This window comes from Macrobrachium rosenbergii, chromosome 58 (genome assembly GCF_040412425.1).
Source record: "Macrobrachium rosenbergii isolate ZJJX-2024 chromosome 58, ASM4041242v1, whole genome shotgun sequence".
Lineage (NCBI taxonomy): Eukaryota > Metazoa > Arthropoda > Malacostraca > Decapoda > Palaemonidae > Macrobrachium > Macrobrachium rosenbergii.
Window position 1 is genome coordinate 15,847,171 of NC_089798.1, and position 25,389 is coordinate 15,872,559.

General features: G+C 36.6%; 1 protein-coding gene across 47 annotated transcripts in view; it reads right to left on the minus strand.

Moving 5' to 3' along the window:
* The window catches only part of LOC136837145 (1-phosphatidylinositol 4,5-bisphosphate phosphodiesterase delta-4-like), a 377,469-nt gene that overhangs the window by 20,241 nt on the left and 331,839 nt on the right, over window positions 1-25,389 (minus strand). For all 47 annotated transcript variants that reach the window (XM_067101787.1, XM_067101785.1, XM_067101771.1 and 44 more), the window contains 3 exons: window positions 15,376-15,469; window positions 1,432-1,611; window positions 1,157-1,298 (listed from right to left, as the gene is read on the minus strand). In XM_067101787.1, the coding sequence (XP_066957888.1) occupies window positions 1,157-1,298; window positions 1,432-1,611; window positions 15,376-15,469 (416 nt within the window). The remainder of the gene's footprint in view (window positions 1-1,156; window positions 1,299-1,431; window positions 1,612-15,375; window positions 15,470-25,389) is intronic.

Below are 25,389 nucleotides of genomic sequence, written 5' to 3' on the forward strand. Positions count from 1 at the left end.
ATTAAACAACCAGCCCTAAAGTACAGCAAAGAAAAAACTACACAAGTGATAAATACACAAGAATTATGCACTAATTTCCAATATATATATGTTTCCAAGGAGCATGATAAATCTTTATGCAGAAAATATGATTAAATAAATAAAAATGAGCTACATCTGAAGGCAACACCATACCAAGAGAATGAAACCTTCTGGCCCCTGCCATCCGAGGCATTGTGGAACCTGGATGGGTAATCGATCAGGTAGAACTGAAATATTCTTTTATGGAGTGTGGAGGATTGCATGAATAATGTATTTAAAAACGATTTTACGGAATTCCTTGATAAAGGCTAACGCTGCCTTGGTATCTGCACTTGTAGCCTAACTACTAACCTTGACAATGTGGAAATTGTATGTATTCTTTAAATCTCCAAACCGAAATTGATTGGCAGGATCTTATGGCAATTCTCTGGCTTTTCTTGAATATTCCTTTACGGTCTCATATAGGCTACCAGCCTGAGCAAGGATGACTGACATGCAGAGAGATGTCCATTTTTTAATCTGATCTTCCATCCAGACCCAAAGTAGGTACTGTTTTCTAATTCAATCATTTCAGCAGGTTGCCCTTTGAAATAATAGTAGATTTCACAAGTACAGTTGCTTTCACATTATTTTCAACTTATGCCTTGTCCTTCATGGTTAGTGTGTGTACATAGATGGTTCAATAAACAGTACTAATTTCCCTGTGACTGATATGAATATCAACTACAGGTATCTGCAGTTTCATCTCCTTGGAACTGCTTTTCACTAGTTTTTCTTCTCACTACTCTGAGAAGAAGACTGACTTTTACATTTAGTACATACATTTTAACAAGATAATGTAATTCCCCATACAAATATACTGAAACACACACCCCACATTACTGTATTTGAAATTCCACATTCACTAGGTTGGAGGGTGGCACATAGTGTTCACTTGCCTGCCTATACCACCTTGCAGAACAAACTACTGGACCACATACAGCTCTCTCTCACTGACCAAACCACTTGATAAAAAAAAACTATTATATTCTGGTGTATAATGCAACATCAAAAATTGAAAAGTACCATAAATCAAGGGATATCTACATTAGCACCTCAAGCAAAAATAATTTATCTTTATCTGAATCACACCTACCGATCTGAAAGCTCCAATGGATTGTAAGGCTCCTTTTTCAACAATATATCTGGCTTCAGTACATAACCACAATTGCCATTGCTTCTGAATAAGGCATCATTGTAAAAGTTAGCCTTGTCTTCGGTCTGCATATTCAGCGCCACTGAGGAGATAAAAGTTTTTATTAAAACTGACTTGTCTACCAGTGACAATTCCACTTCAAAACAAGAAAAAGAATTTTTTTTTATTTCATAGTTAATGAATTAAGACTGCTACAATGAATTTCAAAGCCTTACCTATCTGACATCCAACACTCCAAAAAGGATAAGGTTTTAGGTTGGATGAATCTGCTCGAGTGCCATGAGGGTAGATCTTGGTCACATGTCTCTCCGTAAACTTCACAAAGTCATGTGGACTGCTTTCAAACAAACCAAATGCTTTTGTTTCTCCTATCGAGGGTGTATGTACACACTTATCTGTGAAGATTCAGAATAAAAATACAGAATATTAACATTCATGATGGAAGGCCAGATTAAACTGAGAAAGACAACTAATACATTTACTCAATAATTCTTTACAGTTTAATGAAATCACAAATTGTGTGACCTCAATTTATATGAGTGAGGAAGGAAAAATTCACTAAACAAAATATAATTATCTAAGAATGAAATAATTTCTTTCAATACTAACCAATAACAAGTGCTCATTTAGTTTATCACTAAATTCTCCCAAGCAAAAAGCTTCTCCGAAAAAAGAATACAGGCAGTCCCCGGTTTACGACAGGTCCGGCTTACGAGGTTCCGAGGTTACAATGCTTTTGAAATATATTCATCCTAAATTATTTCATGGTTTACGACGCCGATCCAATGGAAGAAATATGGCTCCAAAATGGCAGAATAATAAAAATTTGGAGCTTTTTTGATGAAAAACTCAATAAAAATCCAGTTTACATCATTTTCAATACACCCAAAGCATTAAAAGTAAGGTTTTCTTAGGATTTTTTACGATTTTCAACAATTTTTTGGTTTACGGCAATTTTTGGTTTATGATGCGGCGTAAAAACAGAACCCCCGTCGTAAACCGGGAACTGCCTGTCTTAGCAAACTGCACTGTGCTGTGCATTTGACCAAAGAGAGCCATCAGTTTTCAGCTGTCAATCCAGCTCATTCAGTTAGCCTTTTCACAACTAGAATGTGCAGGGAGGAGACAAATTATGTATGACATAGGTTTGTATCACAAATTTAACTTTGCTTACATGAAACAATCCTGGTAAGAGATTTTATTCGAATCTTCAACATTTTCAGTTCACCCTGTTATCAGTTTTTTTTTAAACTGCAATCTATTACAAAAGATCTACCTTAATACATCAAGAACAAACCCTTTGGGCTAAATTATTTAATAATAATAATGATCCAAAACATTATATTCCTTTCTAGAACCAAAATCTTAATTTAGATGGGGAGCTTTGAGATGTCAAGTCCCGAGACTCTTAATGAGAAATTTAAGATCTGGTTTGTGAGATAAAAGATGAGAGGTTTCATACAATGCATGAGGTATACAGTACATACATGTGCTATAAAAGAAATACTCATAGAGGTATGGCTGTCAAACAGGTAACCACAGAACACCTCATTACTGTATTTAGAATACCATTACGGGCAAATGATTGGAAAAAGTTGATTCTTTAGCCAGTACAACCCTCCCCAAAAACAAAGGTCACCTGCTCTGCTGCCACCATAGGGACTAGTTAGTATGAACTAATTACCTGTGGGTTACCTTCATTAAGTGAAAATTTGCATCACTGAAACACACTGTCTGCAATACATCTAAAAAATAAAATGATGAGTACAAAGATTTTACTCGTATCTCATGTGCAGTACAAATATCTAGGGAAGTTTCACAGTCAGTCACATTAGTATAATATCTATCAGCTTACTGAGCTAATAAAAAGTTCATATTCATAGTAACTGGCTTCTTTAGATATACATACCATGGACGAGAGATGTCTACTTGTTAGTTCTCTAGAGTTCCCTCTTGCCAGAAAGAGGAAAATACCATCATTACGTTGGGTATGACCCATAAGTGATGGAACGGCTAAAAGTGCTGCATAAGTTCTCCAGTTCCCAACATCTGGGTCTTTGCAATGAAGTTAGTAGCAAAAGATACATCTAAACTGACATGCAAGCAACTTCTCAACAAGGCAAGAAGCTCATTTAACTTGTTGTGAAGATGCAAACACCAAAAGAAAGCTACCATCTTTATTATAAAGTCAAGTAACATACCCTGTTCCAATGGTCTGTATATTAAGGGGATTTTTTTACTACCAATGACAAGCTCCTACACCAATTACAGAAGGACCTTCATTTCTCCTCATATAACAGTATATTGTGGAATCTCTACATGACTCACGTGACCTCCCTAGCTGTTCTCTCAGGAAACCTCTTCTCTCTTCTCCCTAAGATGCTGATGTCCATGCATAAAGGTCTAAAGTATCTTGTGAAATTTCTTAGATATGTCTCATGCTAAGTCCATCAGATCTGAGAAGCATTCTTGGTTCTGCATGAGAGGAATTATAACTGTAGTTTTCAGATTCTGGGAGACTAACACCTTTCCAGGGCTACCCTTATATGTGGCAAGCAGAGGGAAACCATGCACCTCCAAGTTGTTCCAAAATTGCAAAGCATCCATTTTCCAAATGGTCAGATCTGGTAGAGCAGAGAAATACTGTACAGCAATATCTTCTTGTTATGGTTTGTAATGAACAAGTCCACCATCAGAGCTCCCCATAGCTGCACAGTGCCTAGCACATACCATGCACTGACCATTCCAACAACTAAACCTCTTCTCTCTTGCTGTGGCTTTCTACCACTACATTTTGTTTTCATCACATGAGCCTATAGATGATATATATACACCATGCTCCTCAGTCCTCTATAGATGATATATACATCATGCTCCTCAAACCTCATGAGAATCTTCAATGCTAAGATTTCATGATGCCTTAGGTATAAGGAATACCACTGTGGTTGTTGCTAAGATTTTGTGCTGCCTCATGTCTCAGGTATGCCACTGTGTTAGTTGCTGGAGGTGAAATTCTGGGGCAATAGGAACTAGCTCAACTCTTTTCCTTTAGCTGTGGGCATTCAGCCACCAAATGCAATCTGGCTTTGTGTACACTCATACCTCGATCTTATGTGCTTCGAGTTACTCGAATTCACAGACACACAACATTTGCAAAATCCTTGAGAAACCCTGCAGAAGTGTTTATGTTTAGTTTTTGATGTAATTTATAAGTTTTCATGAATTTATGTGTAAAATCTGTATGAAAAATGTATTATTTTTATTTCTGTACAGGCATAAATATGATACAAAGGTAATTAAAGCATGTACAGTTAGAGAGGGGTGATAGGGAAAGTATTTAGCTTGGGGGAGAACCAATAAAAGAGAGTTGATAATTTTAAGTATTTGGGATCCTTTGTTAATGCTGGAGGAAGTATGGAAGAAGTAAAACATCGGGTACAGGCAGGCTGGAACAACTGGAGAATGGCTTCCGGAGTTCTTTGTGACAAAAGAGTACCGCTGAGGTTAAAAGGAAAATTTCATAAGACGGTGGTAAGAACAGCAATGATGTATGGCATGGAAACAGCAAGCTTGAGAAAGACAAAGGAGAAGATGATGGATGTGGCAGAAATGAGAATAATTAGGTGGATGGCTGGGGTGATGAGAGAGGATACGATCCGAAAAGATTACATTAGGGGGTCGACCAAGGTGGTGGAAATATCAAAGAAAGTGCAGGAGGGGAGGCTGAGATGGTATGGACACCTGTTGAGGAGAGATGAGGACCACGCTGGTAGACATACTATGGGGATGGAGGTCCAGGGAAGAAGAAGAGGGAGACCAAGAAAGAGATGGAAGGACTGTGTGAGGGGAGAACTGCGTGAAAAGGGAATTGATGAGGCAGAAGCACAGGATAGAAATAGATGGAAACAGCTCATCCGAAACAGCAACCCCATATAAAAATGGGAAGAAGTAGTAGTTAGTGTACTTTTACAAGATGTGGACTTTTCAAAGATGATATCTCTGCAGAAAGTGTTTAATTTTTGAAGTACATTTGTAAGTTTTCACATGATGTCAAGATGAGATTGTTCAGTCGCACTGGTTTGATAAAATTAATTCATTAAATTAATTCATTAACATACAAGACATATCAGAGACAAAACTAATAGTTGTATTAGTGTCGTTCTGCAAAAATTACTTTGTTAACCTCGGAGAAAAGTGCTGGTGCAATCTGTATTACATGTAATTACAACATGTGCAGTTAGTGTACTTTTACAAGATGTGATACCCAATCGCAAAGTTACTGCACTTTTCAAAGATGTGATAGCCCTGCAGAAAGTGTTTGTTTAATTTTTGAAGTATTTCATAAGTTTTCATGCTTGTAAGTAGAAAATCAGTACGGAAAATTTGTATTACAGTCCAATATTTTTAATGTGCATATCTATTTCTCCCCCTCTCTCTCTCTTGTTCGTAGTTAACACTCACACACATTTTTACAACTTATTATTTCTCTGTATGTATTTACCTGTACAGTACATAATTTTAAATTGATTAAATTTTATGTATGTTTTCTTTATTTTATTGAATTGTACCTTCGTTATGACTGTCTTATGAAGTTTACCTAGTGAAGCAAAGAAAACGTCTTTTACTCTGAGTGAAAAATAAAATGGCATTAACATTAGTATATGTACAGACCTACTGTAAATGCACTAGTGTGGCATTAAAGTACCCATTATGATACTGCACTCTATTTTTATGTCAACCATTTTAAGGGTAATGTATTAAGCTAACTTTTAAATGAAATTACAGCAACTTTAATTTCATTTTAAAGTTAGCTTAATACTTTGGGAGCATTATTAGGGTCATGTTTAGAGCTTAAACTCTAGAAATAAGCATTTATTAGCATTTTTAGTGACCATACCAAACTTGCATGAATCCTCACCTTGCGCAAGGGGTTCTGGAACCTAACTTCGAGTAAGTTCACAGTACAGTGGACCCCCACTTTTACGTACTTCACTTTGTTGCAGATTTTTGTGGAACATATCTTTCAATTTTATGCAGGAAGTTTCCCCAATTTGCAAATTTTTACATAGGGCAATATTCATTCTAAAAATACCATGTGTCCTTTGGGGCTTGCCATGAACTCATTAGGAGACAAAGACTCTACAGGAACTCCTCCATTACTGAAAAGAATCTCCTGTTGGTTGAACCAAGAGCTCTAGCATGTATCTCAATATGTAGATACCCCTTGCAACTGGTTCCTAATCTAACCTCTCCAAGTTGACCTGAAGTCCTAGTTCCTGGTGTATTTGGAGAAACCACTGTGGGAGGGATGACAAAAGGCCTCAGGACTATATACTTGCATCAAATTGTTGTCCTTGTACTTCCTAAATTTTATTTTGTTTCAGTGTTCCCCGAATCCCTCAGGGGACAGAGCCCTGGTATTTATGTGCAGGACAGTGACCTGTCCAAAACAAAATCTGAAACTGGAATTGGAACTTCCTGGAGTTTGGGATTACAAGAACATCAAAATATGCACCCTTCTGATAAACAGATCGTAAAAACTCCCCTTCTGCAAGGGCTGGTGAACTGAGGCAACTATTTCTATCTACAAATGGATTTGTCAGGGGAAATTATTTTGAGGGCTAAAATCAATTATGCAATGCCATCCTCCTCCTGGTCTAAGAATGATTAAGACACACTTGTAAAACCTAAAGGGAACTGCCTCTCATTGGGGGACTCCAAAAAGGAGTCATTAACCTCAAACTACATGAACAACTCAAAATTCTGTTCCATGATCACCAACACTTCTGAGGTCATAGTAGAAAAACTTGACTTTCTTCTTTCTCTTTCCAAGATGGGTCTGTCACCTAGTTTATTGGCTTCTGTCTCATAAGGGAGGCTGATCTCCTTGCTACAGGGTTCTCACAGGCATGGAAAACCTGCAAGATGGACTTCCCAGTGACATTGGCTGCCTCCTCATCTGACAAGAACTTTGTGGTGGCCTCTGTAAATCTCTCAATCAAACCACTAATTGAAATTGCTTTGAAAATATGAAATAACCACAACCCTTACATCTGGAAGGTACAAGTCCCTCTGCCAAATGACTTTGAGATACTGTCACCTTCTATTTGTGAATTATTAATAACATAAAAAGGAATATGTATGAATGCACAAAGAACACAAAAAATTTAATGAAAAATTAGTTGCAAGACATTGTACACTAAACTGAAATGTGATATTATTTTGCCAAGTCATGACACTGAAACAGATCTTTGGATATGAAAGGCAAATCTGTTAGAGAAGTTATTTGAAAGCACACATACCATTAGAGAACACAATAACCATAAAAAAGCGAATACAGTAGAAACTTAAAATGTACTGAATGCCTAGGTATCCAAAAATGTCTAAATCCATGAAAACTGCATACAGTACACATACCCTTGCCTTTTAAACAACTAATACCTCATATGAGGGCTTGGTGCCATATGGTCAAACCCTTACTTCATGAATAATCTCATTCATGTGTACATTCTTCTTCATCCTCTCATCATTCTACTTGTGTGTTTTTACATGAAACTCATTATCTGCAAAATAAATATTTGGTATCCTATACCTGAAAAGCAAGCTTTTTAATTCTTTTGCAAACTACTTTATTTTTTGTCTAATTATGAAGGCAAATATATCTTTACACAGATCTTTGAAAGATTCTATATATTAAGCAAGGGCAGTTTACCCTTCACTTACTGGGAATTCACTGACACAAAATTGAAAATGTGGTTGGAAAGAATTCCTTAAAAAATCCAAGAAGTTCTGAAATGCAAAACGAATTTGCTAGACATTCAGCTACCAAGAACATTATGTAAAATCTTTTTCAGCTTAGTGCATAAGATTAATATATTTATGTACATGGGCCTACATAAGCTTTGTATATGCATGCTAACGAATTTTTACAATAAAACTTGCTTTTCTACAAACCCATTATGTAATCGTAAGAGATCTAACCCCTTTCAAACAGACCCTAGTCACACTAGCTAGATGGTTCTTGAAAGAAAAGTCCTACTGCACATGCCCAGTTCATACTCCAATGTCCTGAGAGGCAAGATGTCTTTCCTGCATGCTAAACTCCATGTTACATACTGTGGGGAAAGGGCAAAGGGCACTAGACATTTAAGATTAATTGGTTAGTAAAAAAGTGTTTCACTGTAAAAACATTTCTTCTTTCAAACCCATCACAATTTGGGAGAGAAATGGATAAAAAAGAGTCGCAGAAGAGAAGAGCAGACCAAAATGTACAACATCCTATCTCTCAAGAGATGGCAAGTGGACCAATACTGTATGCTGTATTTCAAAATCATGGGAGGTTCATAAAGTAATGATTTACACTGGAAGACATAATCCCAAAATAGTATACTCACCAAACACATGTACTATAATTTAGGCAGGTACTTCAGAAAATCATACCTCCATCAGTGCTATAATCATGGAGGTAAAAATCACAAAGAGAATAAGAGTTGGTACTAACAAATAAACATCATAGAAATTTATATGTAACATTACAAAGTAGAATCCTACAAAGGTGTTCTGACATCACTAAGTGCCTGCTCTACAGATGGCAGAGAACTGGTCACAAGGTCTATTTGAAAACACAAGTGATCAATACAGTTGATCATCCAATGAGGAGGAACAGGTTAAATGGCAGAAATGAGCAGAATCCACAACCACCTCAAAATTATGATTTCCATTACTATTCCTAAGAAATGGGACAGGGGACACTGTTCACATTTTGTCAGCATGGAAACTATGTGATCGAGTATAAGGGAAACCGCTCTCCCCTCAAACTGGAATCCCACCATCCAGGGGAGTACAGTAAACCCCCCGTACTTGCGGGGGATGCATACTGCAACCCCCCCACGAATAGCTAAAATCCACGAATACTTAAAATCCCTCTAAAAACACTCAGAACTGCCTATTTTGATAGTTTAAACACAAAAAACCTCTAAAAATGCTTAAACCTGAGTGTTTTAATAGTTTTATCAAAAAAAGTGCATTTAGTCATGAAAACGATATGAAAATACAGCAATTAGTGAATATTTTTGTGAAAAATACTGTGAACAGGCGAATTTTCCGCAAATAATGGGTAGATACGTTCCACAGAGAAATCCACGAATACGTGAGTCCGCACATAGTGAGACCGCGAATACGGGGGGGCGGTTACTGTAACAACCACTTCACATCAAACTGACCCCAACCAATGGGCCAGTCTGCCAGTCAACTCCCTACTGGCAGACAGCTCAACAGTGTGGCAAACCACCTACTTGTGCATCTGCAAGTGTCTCTATGCAAAGTAAGAGCAACACTCTCCTCTATGCTCAGCAAAGTACCCATACAGTTGTACTGTAACAAAAGTACTATCAGGTAACCTTTCAACTGTTCTCAGAAACCTGCAGGAATGCAATTTTTCCCACATTCCCAGAACACTGATCAGCAGATAAGGTAAGCCCTTTGGTCAGAAGAACCCTATTAGAACAATCCTGAAGAGTATCCTAGCCCTCCTTCAGTGCATCTGTAAACCAATGCATTTCAGGAGGAGCAATGGTTAACAGAACTCCCTCAAGTGGGTTCCTGTCATCTGAATGTGACATGCATCAGGAGAGAAAAGCAGTCATAGTTTGCTGATAAGGGTGCTTCAGTATCACTAAAAAGAAAAAGCAGGAATATGCCCCTGCAAGATAACAACAGGCCAAGAAAAACCTGCCAAAGATGATCTGAACGTTCCTGCCAGGACAGGAATTGGAGCTCATACCTCCCAAATTTGCAGAACTCGTGACAAAACCCAGGCACTCGTCTGCTAATGTTGAAAGGAGAAAGGAGGACTCTCCCTCCTGCAGCAGAATCCCAGGAGCTGCCCACTGATCAGGTAACACTTATAGCTTATACCAGCAAAAGTCTAACACAACATTCAGGTGGGAACTACAGAACAACTGTTGAGCTGTCTTTGGTTTTAAACAGTTTCAAATTGACAGCCCGGTAGCTCACAGGAATAGGAAATGGTTCAGAAACAACTCCAGTACCAATCAACCTCTCACTCAAGAGAGGCATATGTGCAAAAAAGTTTGAGAGACTGTTCCCTCAAGACTTCTAGTGCCTTTCTCCATCATCTCTAATCACAGTCTCAACTTGGGAAGGGCAGTCTTCATAAAATTATGGTGCTTACCCTACAGGCCTGAAGTATTTAGGACTCTGTTCCCTGTCACCATATACTGTATTGCAATATGCATGACGAATTAACTCTCTAAATGTGGCAGCTGAAATAACTGGAAATTACAAAGTAACTTTCCCCAGCCGTCCTTTTCCTTTCCCTCCTGCCTAGCCATAACTGGAGGTGAAAGGGCTGGGAGAGTTTTCCTTCCCTTCCTGGAGGAAAAATGCTTGGATACTGGCCTAGGTTTGGGGAAGCTGACTCCTTCCCAACCCAAAGTTTGGCTACAGAAATTTTCACTACTACTAAGGGTTGATAAAATACTTGTTGGTGGAAAAAGAACTAGGGATTCTTACTCCCCTTTCCATCGCTGACTCCATGTTACTTCTGAGAGTAAATGTTAAACACCAACCCAGTTTCTTCTTCTGTCCTTTAAGGAAGGTGGGAGAGAATGGAAGTGTGTGACAGCAACGATGGGGAGGAAAAGGACAGCAGAGATTCTACTCATGTCTTCTTTCTGAGGTAATATTTGCCCCTGTACTGCCAACAGAGAAAATAAGGGTCTTCATTTCCACTACCTTCACACCCATGGCAAACATACTTCACTCTTAGAAATTTTGCTGAAAATAACAATACTAGAAGTTTATATTAGGAACATGTAGTCAGCTTACATGGCTAATACATAAGATCAATTGCAGAAACTATCAATTTGTGCCTGATTAAGCCTAGTTGAAAAAGGAGAATAAAAGATGGCATCCTAACATAAAAATGACAATACAATACCATTCCATGACTACCAAGGACACTTTGCCATTAAAACCTACCCAAGAGACATTCTACCTTACTTGCCTGTGGAAAAAACCTGACACACATACAAAACATTTCATTACTAAAATTAACGAAATACTTTTCATCAACTGTTCCATCAAGAACAAATAGAAGAAATCATACCTATTTTAACCTTGATGTAGAACAGTGATAAGGAGGGAGCCCAAATAAAACTAGCAACTGCAAACACAGTAAACCTGAACATTCTATTGTATGCCAAGGTCAGTCAAAAAGTCTGGTTATACAGTTAGCACAGGACATCCCACTAGTAACCAAATACTTCAACTGGAAAATGTAATTCTTTATCTAAGAAAAATACCATCTCTTAGCTATGCTTTGTCCAATGAGTAATAAGCATAAGAAAAACCATAGGTTTGTTCATTAATGAATAGCATCACATTAAAACGATGTGTATATTCAGTACTACCTTCAGTTTATGATTAATAGTCAATCCAGATCACTAATCCAAAAATCTTGAGCCCGACAGGGCTGGCTAAAACATAGATCCCATTATTTTAAAGGAACTGTAACATGAGGCAACAAAGATACACAGTCCAAATAAAAGGCAAAAAATTTCCACCACTCAATTCCAATTATTACTTTAAAAAACTTATTTAAACCTCCTTTTTAGATGACAAGTTCTTCACTATGGTTTGAATCAAATTTCTAAGGATCATTCTGGTGCTGTGGACATTACATCTGACTTTTGCCAGGCATTACATAAAAAATGCAAAGGCTGATTATGGAAATTTGAATGGCAATTTGGTTCTGAATTTCAACAAAACATAAGTTTTATACAGTCTGGTGAATGGTATGCATTTGACTAAAGCTACCAATCAATCGACACTCAAAATTTAAAATCAAAAGGAAAAACCTTCCACAAAAAGGAGTTAAAATAAAATGCATAACTTTCACATTTAAATGTTCTCTTTTAACCAACTATGATTTGGGGGTGAGGGGAGGGGCAAAATTTCTCTGTCGTGTTTTACGACAGAGAAATTTTGCTAAGATATTATGTCTAAGATATTATGTTTCTACAGTTTAATGCAAAATCATTTTTCAGGATGATAACAATGATTTCCACTTCATTTAAAGCTTAATAACATTCTGGTGGTACAGTATGTTTAAAAATAAAAACCAACAAATTTATAGTCAGAATTAAAGTGGTGAATTTAGCCAAGAACATAAATTTATTTTTCATAAACATTTTTTTAAAACTAATACACAAATTCTTTTTGCACCATGAAAAAGTATGATACACATAGAGGAGGCAATCCCCTAAGTTCCACCACCACAGCATGAGCAGAAAGCAAGAAGGGGGGGAGGGGGAAGTGGGAGGAAAAGGGACACAACTCCCCTGCTGCTGATGCTAATGAAAACGAAGGAAGGTCTATGGACACTGACCCCACTGTATTGCATGAATTTATAGATGTATCGCGGCTGCAAGTCCCAGTGCCAATGAATGCCTTAGATTTCCTGCAAACTATCTTTCACGGGGAGATTATTTCATTATTTGATGGAAGAAACCAATCATTATGCTATAATTTCCAAGAATATTCTCAAGTACAAGAGAACAATGAAGTGGGAGGGCTGCAATATCACCAATACTGCACATTACATTGAACTGCACATTTTTATGGGAGTCCTAAAATTGCCACAAGAACGGATGTTTTGGTCAAAACATAAATACTATCAGTGTGCATGGCAACTAGTTATGTCGAAACATGAAGTTCATGCAAATGTCATGCTATTTTCTTGCTATGAATTGGCTCATGATACCACCAAATAACACCGATAGGCCTTTATTGTGTGACCAATGCTTGAATATATCCAAAAATTGTGTCAACATCTTTATATGCCAGAAGAGAACCTGTCCTTTAATAAAGTTATGCTTCCATGGTAAAGTCAGATTATCTTTCAAAGTATATAACCATAGGAAGCCACGGAAATATGGAATCAAGATTTATATTTTGTGAGGCAGAATCAGGATGTGCTTGATTTCATAGTGTACCATGGTGCAAATCGTCTGCTGCGTGATGTTTTTCAGTTGCTTGGCACTTTTGAAAAAAGGTTATCACATGTTCATGGATAATCATTACAACTCCATGAAGCTGACAGAAGAGTTGTATGAACACAGGGTTCACACCAGTGACACCTTATAAATAAGAAGGGGGCACCAAAGACACTCATGGCACTTGGAAAATCCTCTTTGTTACAGTCTCAACTTCTGAAGGAAAGGAAATATTTTTATTTTGTGCTGGATGGACACAAGGTTGGTTACTGTAATAATCTACTTGCAGGGCAAGGACACAGAAGACTATGTAAGAAAAAAAAAAGGTGAAGCAGGGTGGAGTTACTCTGGTGGTGATTACAGCAATACAACTACTGTTGCCACTGGGGAATGCATACAGTATATGAGGGGAGTTGATCACTCGACTAGGTGGTAAGTACTGTACTGCAGCTTCATATAGAAGATAGTCAAGTGGTCAAAGGAAATCCTGATATACTTGCTACAAAATGCATATATTTGGTATTGTAAGTGTATCACAGACCAAAATAAATTGACCCTCTTACAGTTCCATGAACTGGAATATACTAGTTTGATGGAATTCAATCCTGGTTTGTGGCCTGCTGGTGATCATATCATTCCCCATGCATATTCTATACAAGGTGTTGCAAATGCTCCAGATGACCCTGCCCCTGCACCAGCTTATGCCGCTATGTTTACCCCTAGAACTTCAACTGACGTCTCTCCTACCACTAGCACTTCTAGTGATGCTGCTATGCCTCCGATACCTGAAGATGAGATTCGAAAATGGAAGTCAAAGTTCACTGACTCATATCTTATCTTTCTCCTGGCAGTGTGCACATGCCAGAGCCACTACCAGACTTCAAGAAGCAGAAAAAGGGGATTCAACTCCACTTGTCATTGTGCCTCATGCAGAATACCTCACTGCATGAAAACCCTATACTCCCGTGATTGCCATACAAAACAGAATGACTGGCACTCTGCTACCACTGCATCTCCCCTGAGGTCCTGGAGGAGGGGGGGGAGGGAAGCAGGCGGGGAAGGAGAAGGAAACATTCCTAGTGCTCCTATTGAAAATAGGAGCATCAGGAATGCCTCCTCCTCCTCCTAGTCATACAACCTGAACTGCAAGGTCTTCAGCAAGATATGCAGACAGGATTGTTGGTGAGTACACCAGAATACATTTTATATATTTACAATATATTTTTACATTTTAATGTAATTTATACAATGCATTATTTTACTGTACTATTGGAATTCCTTATATGATTTTGGGGGTTTGTTGTGCCATACATAACACAAATAGCAATGAATTATGCGTCATAGGAGCTACAAAATTACTATACTTTCTCAGTGTGCAAAGAAAAATTAGATATCTCAATTTGCCTATTTTTGGTGATAATTTAAAAAAAGTAACATCAACAAGCGTTGCTTACCAATAACCTAAAATATGTTCCTATACCTGGCATTTGTTTCACTGTGCTCTGTCATATCATACCTAACACAAATAGGAATGAATCATATAAAAAAGGCAATTAATTGTAATTTTGTGCAGTATGACAAAATTGTGTACAGTATCTTTATTTAACGATTTTTGGTTAATTAAAAAGATCCAAATTTTCCATTATGGCAAACTTCAAGTTGTGATATGGATGCTTTGATTTTGTTTTAGGGATTTTTTAACATATTTTGATAAAGTACAACCTGTTGTTTTGCAACGACTTTAAATTCACTAATGTAACATGAAAGATAAGGTTGCACAGGGCAAAAGAGTAAAAATTACTACTACTCAAATTCGTGTGGCCTGTGAGGGCAGTGAATCCAGGTTTATTGCAGCCTTTGAAAAGAGACATCTAATGGGAAGCTTCACATAATTTCCTTAAAATCTGAATCACTAAACTACCAATTTGTAATTAACAATGTACATCAGCATTCCTTACATAAATATACTGAACATCAAAACACCAAAAATGTTTGTCACAACTACAGTAATACTACCAGATAAACTGAAAATTTAACATAGTAACAAAATTTATTCTATATCTATTAATAACTCAGAGGTCTGGTTCCATTTCTTAATAATAATAATCAGCTATCATGAAACAGTTTCACTTATAAACTTACAGCTTTCAAATGCATCTTGGAATGATATAAACTTCTTCCCTTCACAAACATTGACAACTTGAGTCAGTTCAGGTGCTAAAGGTTTGTGAGGTTTCTGGAAAAGAAAAAAATTTATTTATTTAATTTTTCCTTTTAAATATGCTGAAGTTAACTATCCAAAAAGTCACTGATAATGTACCATTCAATAGAAGTGTAATGTTTTCAGTATGGAAATTGAATATAACACTACTATGTGAATTAAATCATTTTTTAAAATAATTACATAAACTTCTTATAACTTTCAACAAACAAACATCTTATTTTCATTTCAATATTTACAGGTAAAAGTAAAATGCTAAATCTACAAAAGAATACTCAAAGTAAAAAAAGTACACAATACATAAAAAACTGACAAAACAAAATAAATTAACAATCCACTCTAAACACAATATTACAATAAAAAAATCATTGTGTTTTGCATACTAAACTGATAACAGATATTCAAAGGTGATACAAGCAATTCAAGATCTAGCTCTCCTGGGCAAAAGAAACCAGAAATAGCCAAAAATACTATTTCTTTCATTAACCTGGCAACAAATCAGCAACACAATCTATACAAGGCACAATTTAGGAGTGGCCGGCATATACAGTACCCATAAAAACAGAAAGGCAGAGAACCACGACAAAAAATCATACTTTTATCATTAGAATACCAAGATATAGTGAGATCCAGAAAAAATGATGTCAGCAGTTCTTTTCCATAATAAGCAAATACATTAATACAAACTTGAAGAAAATCAATAAAAACTACTGATAGTTATTCAGGATGGCAATGGTGAAATGAACATTTTGATCCTAGCTGTTGCACTAAACCTCAAAGCAAAAAGTATTTAATTAAAGAATTCTTAAGTTTCCTGTGTTTTATATATATATATATATATATATATATATATATATATATATAAAAATATACATATAATATATATACAGCAGTCCCAGGTTATCGGCAATCCGGTTTCACGGCGCTTCTCTAGAAGATGATAACCAGGCTTTCGACACCAATCTCCAATTATTGGCACCAAACCCGGTTATCGGCGCTGATCCCCACTTATCGGCGGCACCAATTCCGGGGATTGGCGCTATTATCACCGATATTCGGTTATCTGCATTTTTCAGTTATTTTCATGCTGTCAGGAACAGAACCCCCACCGATAACCAGTGACTGCCTGTGTGTATATATATATATATATATATATATATATATATATATATATATATATATATATATATATATATATATATATATATATATATATATATATATATATATATATATATATATATACATACATACATACATACATACAGGCAGTCCCGGTTTCACACGGATCCGACTTATGACGTTTGAGGGTTACGGCGCTTTTCAAATATATTCATCAAAAATTATTTCCCAGTTTACGACGCATGTTCCAGGGTTACGACGCGTCGTACACCGATCCGACAGAGGAAATATGGCTCCAAAACGGCAGAATAAAAATTTTGAGGTTTTTTTGATGAAAAACTCAATAAAAATGCAGTTTACATCATTTTCAATACACCCAAAGCATTAAAAGTAAGGTTTTCTTAGGATTTTGACGATTTTCGACGATTTTTAGGTTTACTGACGATTTTCAGTTTACTGACGCAGTGTAAAACGGAACCCCTGTCGTAAACCGGGGACTGCCTGTATATATATATATATATATATATATATATATATATATATATATATATATATATATATATATATATATATATACATATATATATAATATATATATATATATAATATATATATATATATATATATATATATATATATATATATATATATATATATATATATATATATATATATATATATATATATATATATATATATATATATATATATATATATATATATATATATATATATATATATATATATATATATATATATATATATATATATATATATATATATATATATATATATATATGTGTATATATATATAAATACATGTATATATACATATTTACTGTACTGTATATATACATGTATATATACATGTAATTGTAATGGCCACAATGTCCTCTTAACTTCTCGAATTCTTCGCGCTTTTTTGGATATGCTTGTCACTACAAAGCCCTAAGATCCAAGTGCAAGAAATTGAAGTGGCCGTGAAGTCCGGTCGCAGGAAATGAACCCATGTCACCATAATCAATAGGTCACGTGACCTCCTTGTGATTATGGTGACACGGGTTAATTTCCCGTGACCGGACATCACGGCCACTTCAATTTCTTGCACTTGGATCTTACAGCTTTGTAGTGACAAGTGTATCCAAAAAAGAAAAGCGCGTAGAATTCAAGAAGTTAAGAGGGCATTGTGACTATTACAATTTCATATGTATCTGGTAAAAGTGACCAGTAGATTCTACATATATATATATGTATGTATAAAGCACCATAAGACCGAATCTGCCATAAGTCGGTGTCACCATAAATCGGTGACGCACTGTACATACATATATACATATATATACATACATATATATATATATATATATATATATATATATATATATATATATATATATATATATGTATGTATGTATATATATGTATGTATATATATGTATATATATATATATATATATATATATATATATATATATATATATATATATATATATATATATATATATATATATATATATATATATATATAATATACACAGGCAGTCCCTGGCTATCGGGGGGGGTTCCGTTCTGAGGGTGTGATGATAGCCGAAAATCGGCGATTTCTGGTGCTTTTTTGGCGATTTTCAGGGCTTATTGGCGCAGATTTTTGGTTATTGGCGCCTCTGTTAGGCATGTATTGACGCTAATACTAAATTATCAGTGCTGATAAACGGAAATCGGTGATTTTTGGCGCCGAAAATTGCTGATTTTCGTCACTAGACAAGTGCCATAAAATCGGATCGTCATTAACTGAGCCCGCCATTAACCAGGGACTGTCTGTGTGTGTATACATACATATATATATATATATATATATATATATATATATATATATATATATATATATATATATATATATATATATATAAAAATGGATAAACTATGTGTATGTGTTCAGCATAACTCTGAAATGCATTCGGCAATTTCAACCAAAGTTGGTATACATATGACTTAATATCTGGGAAAGACTACTTGAGGGTTAAGACATCACTGGAACCATAGGGGGTGGGGGTGGGAAGGGGTAATGTAAAAATAACCAAAAATGACAGATATTAGCACCTAATCCTTAGTTTTTGAGGTCGCTGAGATGAATAGTGACACTCCCAATGCCTTTCAAGTCCAAGTTCAGCCCTGATAGGAAGGGAGATGAGAAGGGGTGAGAAGGAGGGGATGTAAAAATAACAGCAAATGCAGATATTAGTCTCTAATCCATAGTTTCAAGGTTGCTGAGATGAATAGTGATACTCTGGATGTCCTTTAAGTCCAAATTCAGCCCTGGGAGGGGGGGTGGGAAGGGGGTGACATGTAAAAATAACTGAAAACAACAGATATTAGTGTCAAATCCACAATTTTTGTGGTTGCTGAGATTAATAGTGGCACTCCCAATGCCCTTTAAGTCCAAGTTCAGCCCCGATAGGAAAGGGGGGTGAGAAGGGGTGGGAATAGGGTGACATAAAAATAACTGAAAATGATGGATATCAGTGTCTAATCCATCGTTTTCAAGGTCGCTGAGATGAATAATGACACTCCTGATGCCCTTCAAGTCCAAGTTCAGCCCCAATAGGAAGGGTGGGTGAGAAGGGGTGGGAAGGGATTACATGTAAAAGTAACCGAAAACGACAGATATTAGTGTCTAAACCATAGTTTTCGAGGTCACTGAGATGAATAGTGACACTCCCAATGCCCTTTAAGTCCAATTTCAGCACTGATAGGAATGGGGGGTGAGAAGGGGAGAAATATAAAATGTCAATATTGCTGGGTAATGTAATTGAAGCAACTATCTTTACGAGAAAGGGAGAAAGAGAGTAGTGGGGTATTGAGAGAGAGAGAGAGAGAGAGAGAGAGAGAGAGAGAGAGAGAGAGAGAGAGAGAGAGAGAGAGAGAGTGTGTTTATCAGTTGTCATTCAAGACTGAAGCAACTATCTTTACGAGAAAGGGAGAGGAAGTGAGAAAGAGAGTAGTGGGGTATTGAGAGAGAGAGAGAGAGAGAGAGAGAGAGAGAGAGAGAGAGAGAGAGAGAGAGAGAGAGAGAGAGAGAGAGAGAGTTTATCAGTTGTCATTCAAGAGTTTTCCCAGGAACATGGTTGGTCAGCTAGTGTGGCGCATGTGTGTAGTGTGTGTGTGTATATGTATGTATATATATATATATATATATATATATATATATATATATATATATATATATATATATATATATATATATATATATATATATATATATATATATATATATATATATATATATATATATATATATATATATATAATGTATGTATGTATATCTGTATGTCACCAGCTTATGGTGTCTTTTCAGAGCCATGTTAACAGAGTTTTACAGTGCCGTAACTTGATGTTGCATCAAGTTAATGGCTGATGTAACTTGATGCAACATCAAGTTAAGGTGCTGTAAGAACTGATAATGGCAAAACACCGACTTGCAGCAGAAATCAACTTACAGCGTGGCGCTGGAAAGGATCCCCTGCCGTACATCGAGGAAATACTGTCTGTATATATATATAATATATATATATATATATATATATATATATATATATATATATATATATATATATATATATATACAGATATATATAATATATTTATATATATATATATATATATATATATATATATATATATATATATATATATATATATATATATATATATATATATATATATATATATATATATATATATATATATATATATATATATATATATATATATGTATAAAATATACAGTGGGTACCCAGTAATTGCAGGGGTTAGGGACCACAACCACCGGCATTAAGCAAAAATCCACGATAATTTGGAACGGCCCTCTAAAAATGCTTATAACTGCCTATTTTAATAGTTCAAACACCAAAGACCCCTCTCTAAAAATGCTTATAACTTCTATTTTAATAGTTCAAACACCAAATATACTTTAAACTATCATCCTAAAATCCTTTAATATAATTTCAAAGTCATCTAACAACCTTACCTTTAAAAATATATGGCTTACAGCTACGAGTGCAAAATAAACTCAAGTCCCCCCTACATTCAAACAGCAATTTTCCCCTCATACAGTATTGAAGCTGTCTTGTTTTCTTTTTTCAGATAGGGGACACATTGGGAATTCACAAGCAGAGTTTAATACTTTACAGCACTTAAATATTTACAATGCATTAAAAAAAATACCAAATTATAAATGCAATCAACAGTGATAAAATGTTCTCTTGACTATGTACATGTTACAATTATTTACTAATTTTCAAATATTAATATTAATGTAAACACTGCAAAATATCGATAGAATGTTATTTCACTTACAGAATCCATTTGTACTGTACAGTATTATATTGATCTATCATCGTAATATGTATAATAAAAATCAATCAGCCTGACATTTGCAATGTTTATGTTCTGAGAATCAGCTGATTGAGCCTGCTACCAAAAGAATTAGGAAAATAATTTTTTAGTTGCTAAAAAAATTGAATATATTAATGGAATTACTATTTTTAATTCTGTACATAAAAGTTTATGATACAGTAATTTATATTTCAGTAAGAGAGAGAGAGAGAGAGAGAGAGAGAGAGAGAGAGAGAGAGAGAGAGAGAGAGAGAGAGAGAGAGAGAGAGAGAGAGAGAGAGAGAGAGAGAGAGAACTGGTATTTACAAATGAAGCCTCAGCACAGTAGGTGAGGATGAGATTTGACTTGACAGGTTGGGGAGGAGAGTACAGTATAACCTTGTGTTGCTTATGTATGAAATTCAGATTTTAAATATTTTTATGGTGATTGGAGATGAAACATCAAGAATGATAAAATATTCTCTTGTGTACCATTATAATATGTATTTACATTAATATCAATATTTCAAAATTAGTAAAAAAATTTTTTATCATAAAAAATTGTATTTAGTCATGAAAATAAAATGAAAATACAGTAATTAGTGAAAATTGCTCTGTGAAAAAATTTGCGAATTAGTGAATTTTCTGGGATATATTTGGAGATAAGTTCCACAGAAAAACCTGCGATTAACTGATGGCACAATTGCTGATCTGTGATCTAGTAGGGAGTCACTGTATATACAGTAATATATTTATATACTGTATATATATTCTTACATATTTACAGAGTCGACTCTCTAGCCCATTAGCTAGGAAGTCAAATTTCTTGAGGCAGGAGGAGACCTCCACTAGGGGGGACAGAATGTAGGTGTTCTACCCCAATATTGTATGATATTGGGGAACAGAAAGCCATTAGGGTACAAGGACAGGTCATGATAGTAAATGGGCCGCTAAGCTGACCCTTAGTTACTCTTAACTATAAGACCTATTTCCCTATGACCTTTGTGCTGGCCGTTGTTTGCTTCCTTCAGATGTACCACAGTCCTCTGCTCACCGCGAGAATTAAGGGGGCGATGCCATGACCTGACTCGTCTTGACTCCGTGCCCCGACACCGAAGTGCAAGGTTGCTTCATTCCTAACTGCACTAAGTCTGGTGCTGTTCTGCTGCCCCCACCAACTGGCCACGTGTCTGAACTTCTAAAGAGCGGCCTGAATCCATATTCTGCAAGCGACCTCCAAGCACAGAGAATCCTGTTGTCTGGCTCTTTGCATTCTGCCCCTTCCTTTGTGAAACAATTCCATCTTGTCATGGGTAAAACACTTCTGCAAAAGACAGTCTACAAGGGCCACATGTTAGGCCCCTCAAGCATTAATGTTGGGCTAATGTAAAATAATTTTATCAGCCAGTCTTAAGTATTTCATAAGATTTGTGTCAAACTCTTTGTAAGGCTGTAGCCTTCTCAGATTTATTTATGTGCTAACTGTAGTTACATTATTTTTGTGGCACATTGCATGTGCCTTGATTGCTGAACAGCCAGCCTGTCCATATTAATTTCTAGTTGCAAATCTGTAAGTAAATTAATTTAATCTAACCAACTGGTTTGAAAGGAGACCTTCTCATTTTCTTGGAATAGATGTAATTTCAAGGTAAGCCATACAATTAATTACATTTATTGCTTATGTTCTGAGATCTAGGTGTTGGCCCCTAAGGCAAAATTACATTCAAAATTCAATTTAACTCCTCCTACAAGACTCAGAATGTGTGTGTGTGTGTGTGTGTGTGTGTGTGTGTGTCACAAAATCCACATAAGAAGGTGAGTGAGAACCAGGACTTTGAACAAGTACTTTCATAGTTTATTCTACATTTTCAAGTTCACACTGAATTCAAAAGAAGTTTACAGAGCTTTATATACAAAAACAGTAGAGGGGTGGGGTTACAGTTTGTTAATCTGGGCAGCATGCTCTTTAAACAAAAAAGACCAGGACAAAGGATTGAGGGATAATCCAGGGTGGAGACTAACATTTCTGGTGGAGGTGGCTTCAATAAACACAATCTCCAGCAGATTCCTTTTGTGATGGTCATGACCCTGTAGATTATCAATGACATATCCCAGTTAATTGCATGGCCTGTCTTAAGCCAATGATCTGCAATGCCATTATTTGTTAAGCCTCTTAAAATGGCATATTTGTGTTGTGAGCTTCTCATTTTTAGTCCTTTTGATGTTTGACCAATATAAATCTTATTACGTTTTTTTGCAAGGAATACTGTATACTATGTTGTTTGAATTGGGTGGGCTATTCTTAATTAATTTATTTCTCAAAATATTATTATATTTAAATACTATTTTCAAATGGGCACTGCAGGAATGAAATTAGGATGAAAAGGTAAACAGAATATTCTTACGTTCTTTGTTAACATCGGTTGGATTGTAATATATCTTTTCTGGATCGGGGTCCCGTGTCACCCGGTGAAAAAGTCCATTCAGCACTTATTTCTAGGTAAGTACAACGCAATCTGCCGGGTGCCAAACGACTAATAATAAGCCAAATGAGGCGGCGTTTGGCGGAGATAAAACCGACTGGTGTAAATAAAACCTACGGATTCATCAAGTAGCCTGCTCGGAGAGAGCATAGCGTACTTTACAACCTTCCGAGCCAAGAATAAGTCACATGAGGCGGAGTTTCGCGGAGACGAAACTGACAGGTATATATAAAACCTACGGGTTCATCAAGAAGTCTGCTTGGGGAGAGCATAGCGTACTTCATAACCTTCCGTGCCAAACTATAAATCCAAAACAGACTGCGCACCGGAATGGGAACTATAGACTCCGTGATCGCTGGTTTGTTGCAGGATAGCGGAGCATTCCTGCACTTGACAAAACCAGCCGGCGTATGAGAAAAGGGCATGCTGGAACGGATGCGGAGCAGAGTACCGTAGCAGCGACTAGCCTAGTCAGACCAGGAAAACCCCTGGAGAAAACTGGAAAGAAAACCGGGCTAACAGGACAAAACTCAGACATAAAAACAGAGTCAACGGAACATTCCGAAGCGATCATGTTTGAACAAAATGTGGGAAGGTTATGAACTGTTGGAAGTGGGCGCACTCCGAGCCAAGAGAGGAAAACCCCGGAGGAGGATATCCTGAACAGTGTGATAGCGGTGGGGGGGAATAAACGCCGACCGCTAAACACTAAAACCGCCGTAGCAGTAAGCAAGGAGAGCGCCCAACAAAGGAAGGGGGAAGGATAGGCCAGGAGGTTGGTAACCCAAAGCAGCGACCAGGGGTGGGACAGCACTCCCCGGGCGCCCAGAGATTCTCATAGATCCCCTCGCTATGTAAGCTGTGTTGCATGACAAGAGCGAGAGAAAAGGAGAGGAAGGGCAAAAACCTCTACGGCCAGGAGAGCAAAGAAAGATAAAAGGAGTGTGAACAGGAGTGGGGAGAGCACTCCCGGTCACCTCCAGGTCCAGGTGGAGTGCCAACTCAGACACACCGAGGGACAATCAATCAATGCAGAGGGAGGGGATGTAGGTTACAACATAAAATAAGGATAAATTGCTCTCAAGCCTTGGAAAGTTAACAAACCTTGAAAACAAACCAAGGGGAGAGAAGGGGACTCTCGATACCACAAAATAATATATATATAGTCGGTAAAAGAAGTGTGAACAGGAGTGGGGAGAGCACTCCCGGTCACCATTGGTAAGCAACCCAAAGAAGGATTGAACTAGGATAGGCTACGCAGGTAAACCCTCGCTATTCCAGCTTAACTTATTAGGAACATTAACCTAAGTGAAAAGCCGAAACAGGGAGAGGGTGGACGTAGGCAATATATCCAAGCCAAAACCAAACAAAGGGAAGCACCAGACATAAAACACACATGTACAGAACGAGATCACAGACATGAAACTCATACGTACAGATCGAGATCGTCCCCCCCTTAACGATTTTTCCCCGAAGGGAAAAAGTGTTACAGCCAACCCCTAGGCTAACCTAACTGAGGCGATGTAAAGGAAGGAAGCCTAGGAGAGGGGTAAAGGCTAACCAATAACTCAAATAATTCATAATAAAACAAAAATTGTCTATAAGGTACATGTAGGAGGATAGGCAGGCCCAACACAACATGAACGTGAAGGGACATGACCGACCTCCAGTTAAATGAAAGTACCCCAAAACTAACAAAATTCAAAGGCATCCAAGCACAAGGTCAAAAATTAAATGTACCAATGAAAATTATGTTCCCATACGCTTAGAGAAGTGAGTCTAAAACAAGGCAAAATAAAGCCAAAATAAGAAGCGAATAGGCCCGAGGGGGAACCACGTAGCCTAAACAGCAAGACAGCACTTGACCAGGAAGGGAACACAAAATTCATAAAATAAACAAAATTATAAAAACAAAGTAAAAACAAAGTAAAAACCGTAACAGTACCAATGAAAATA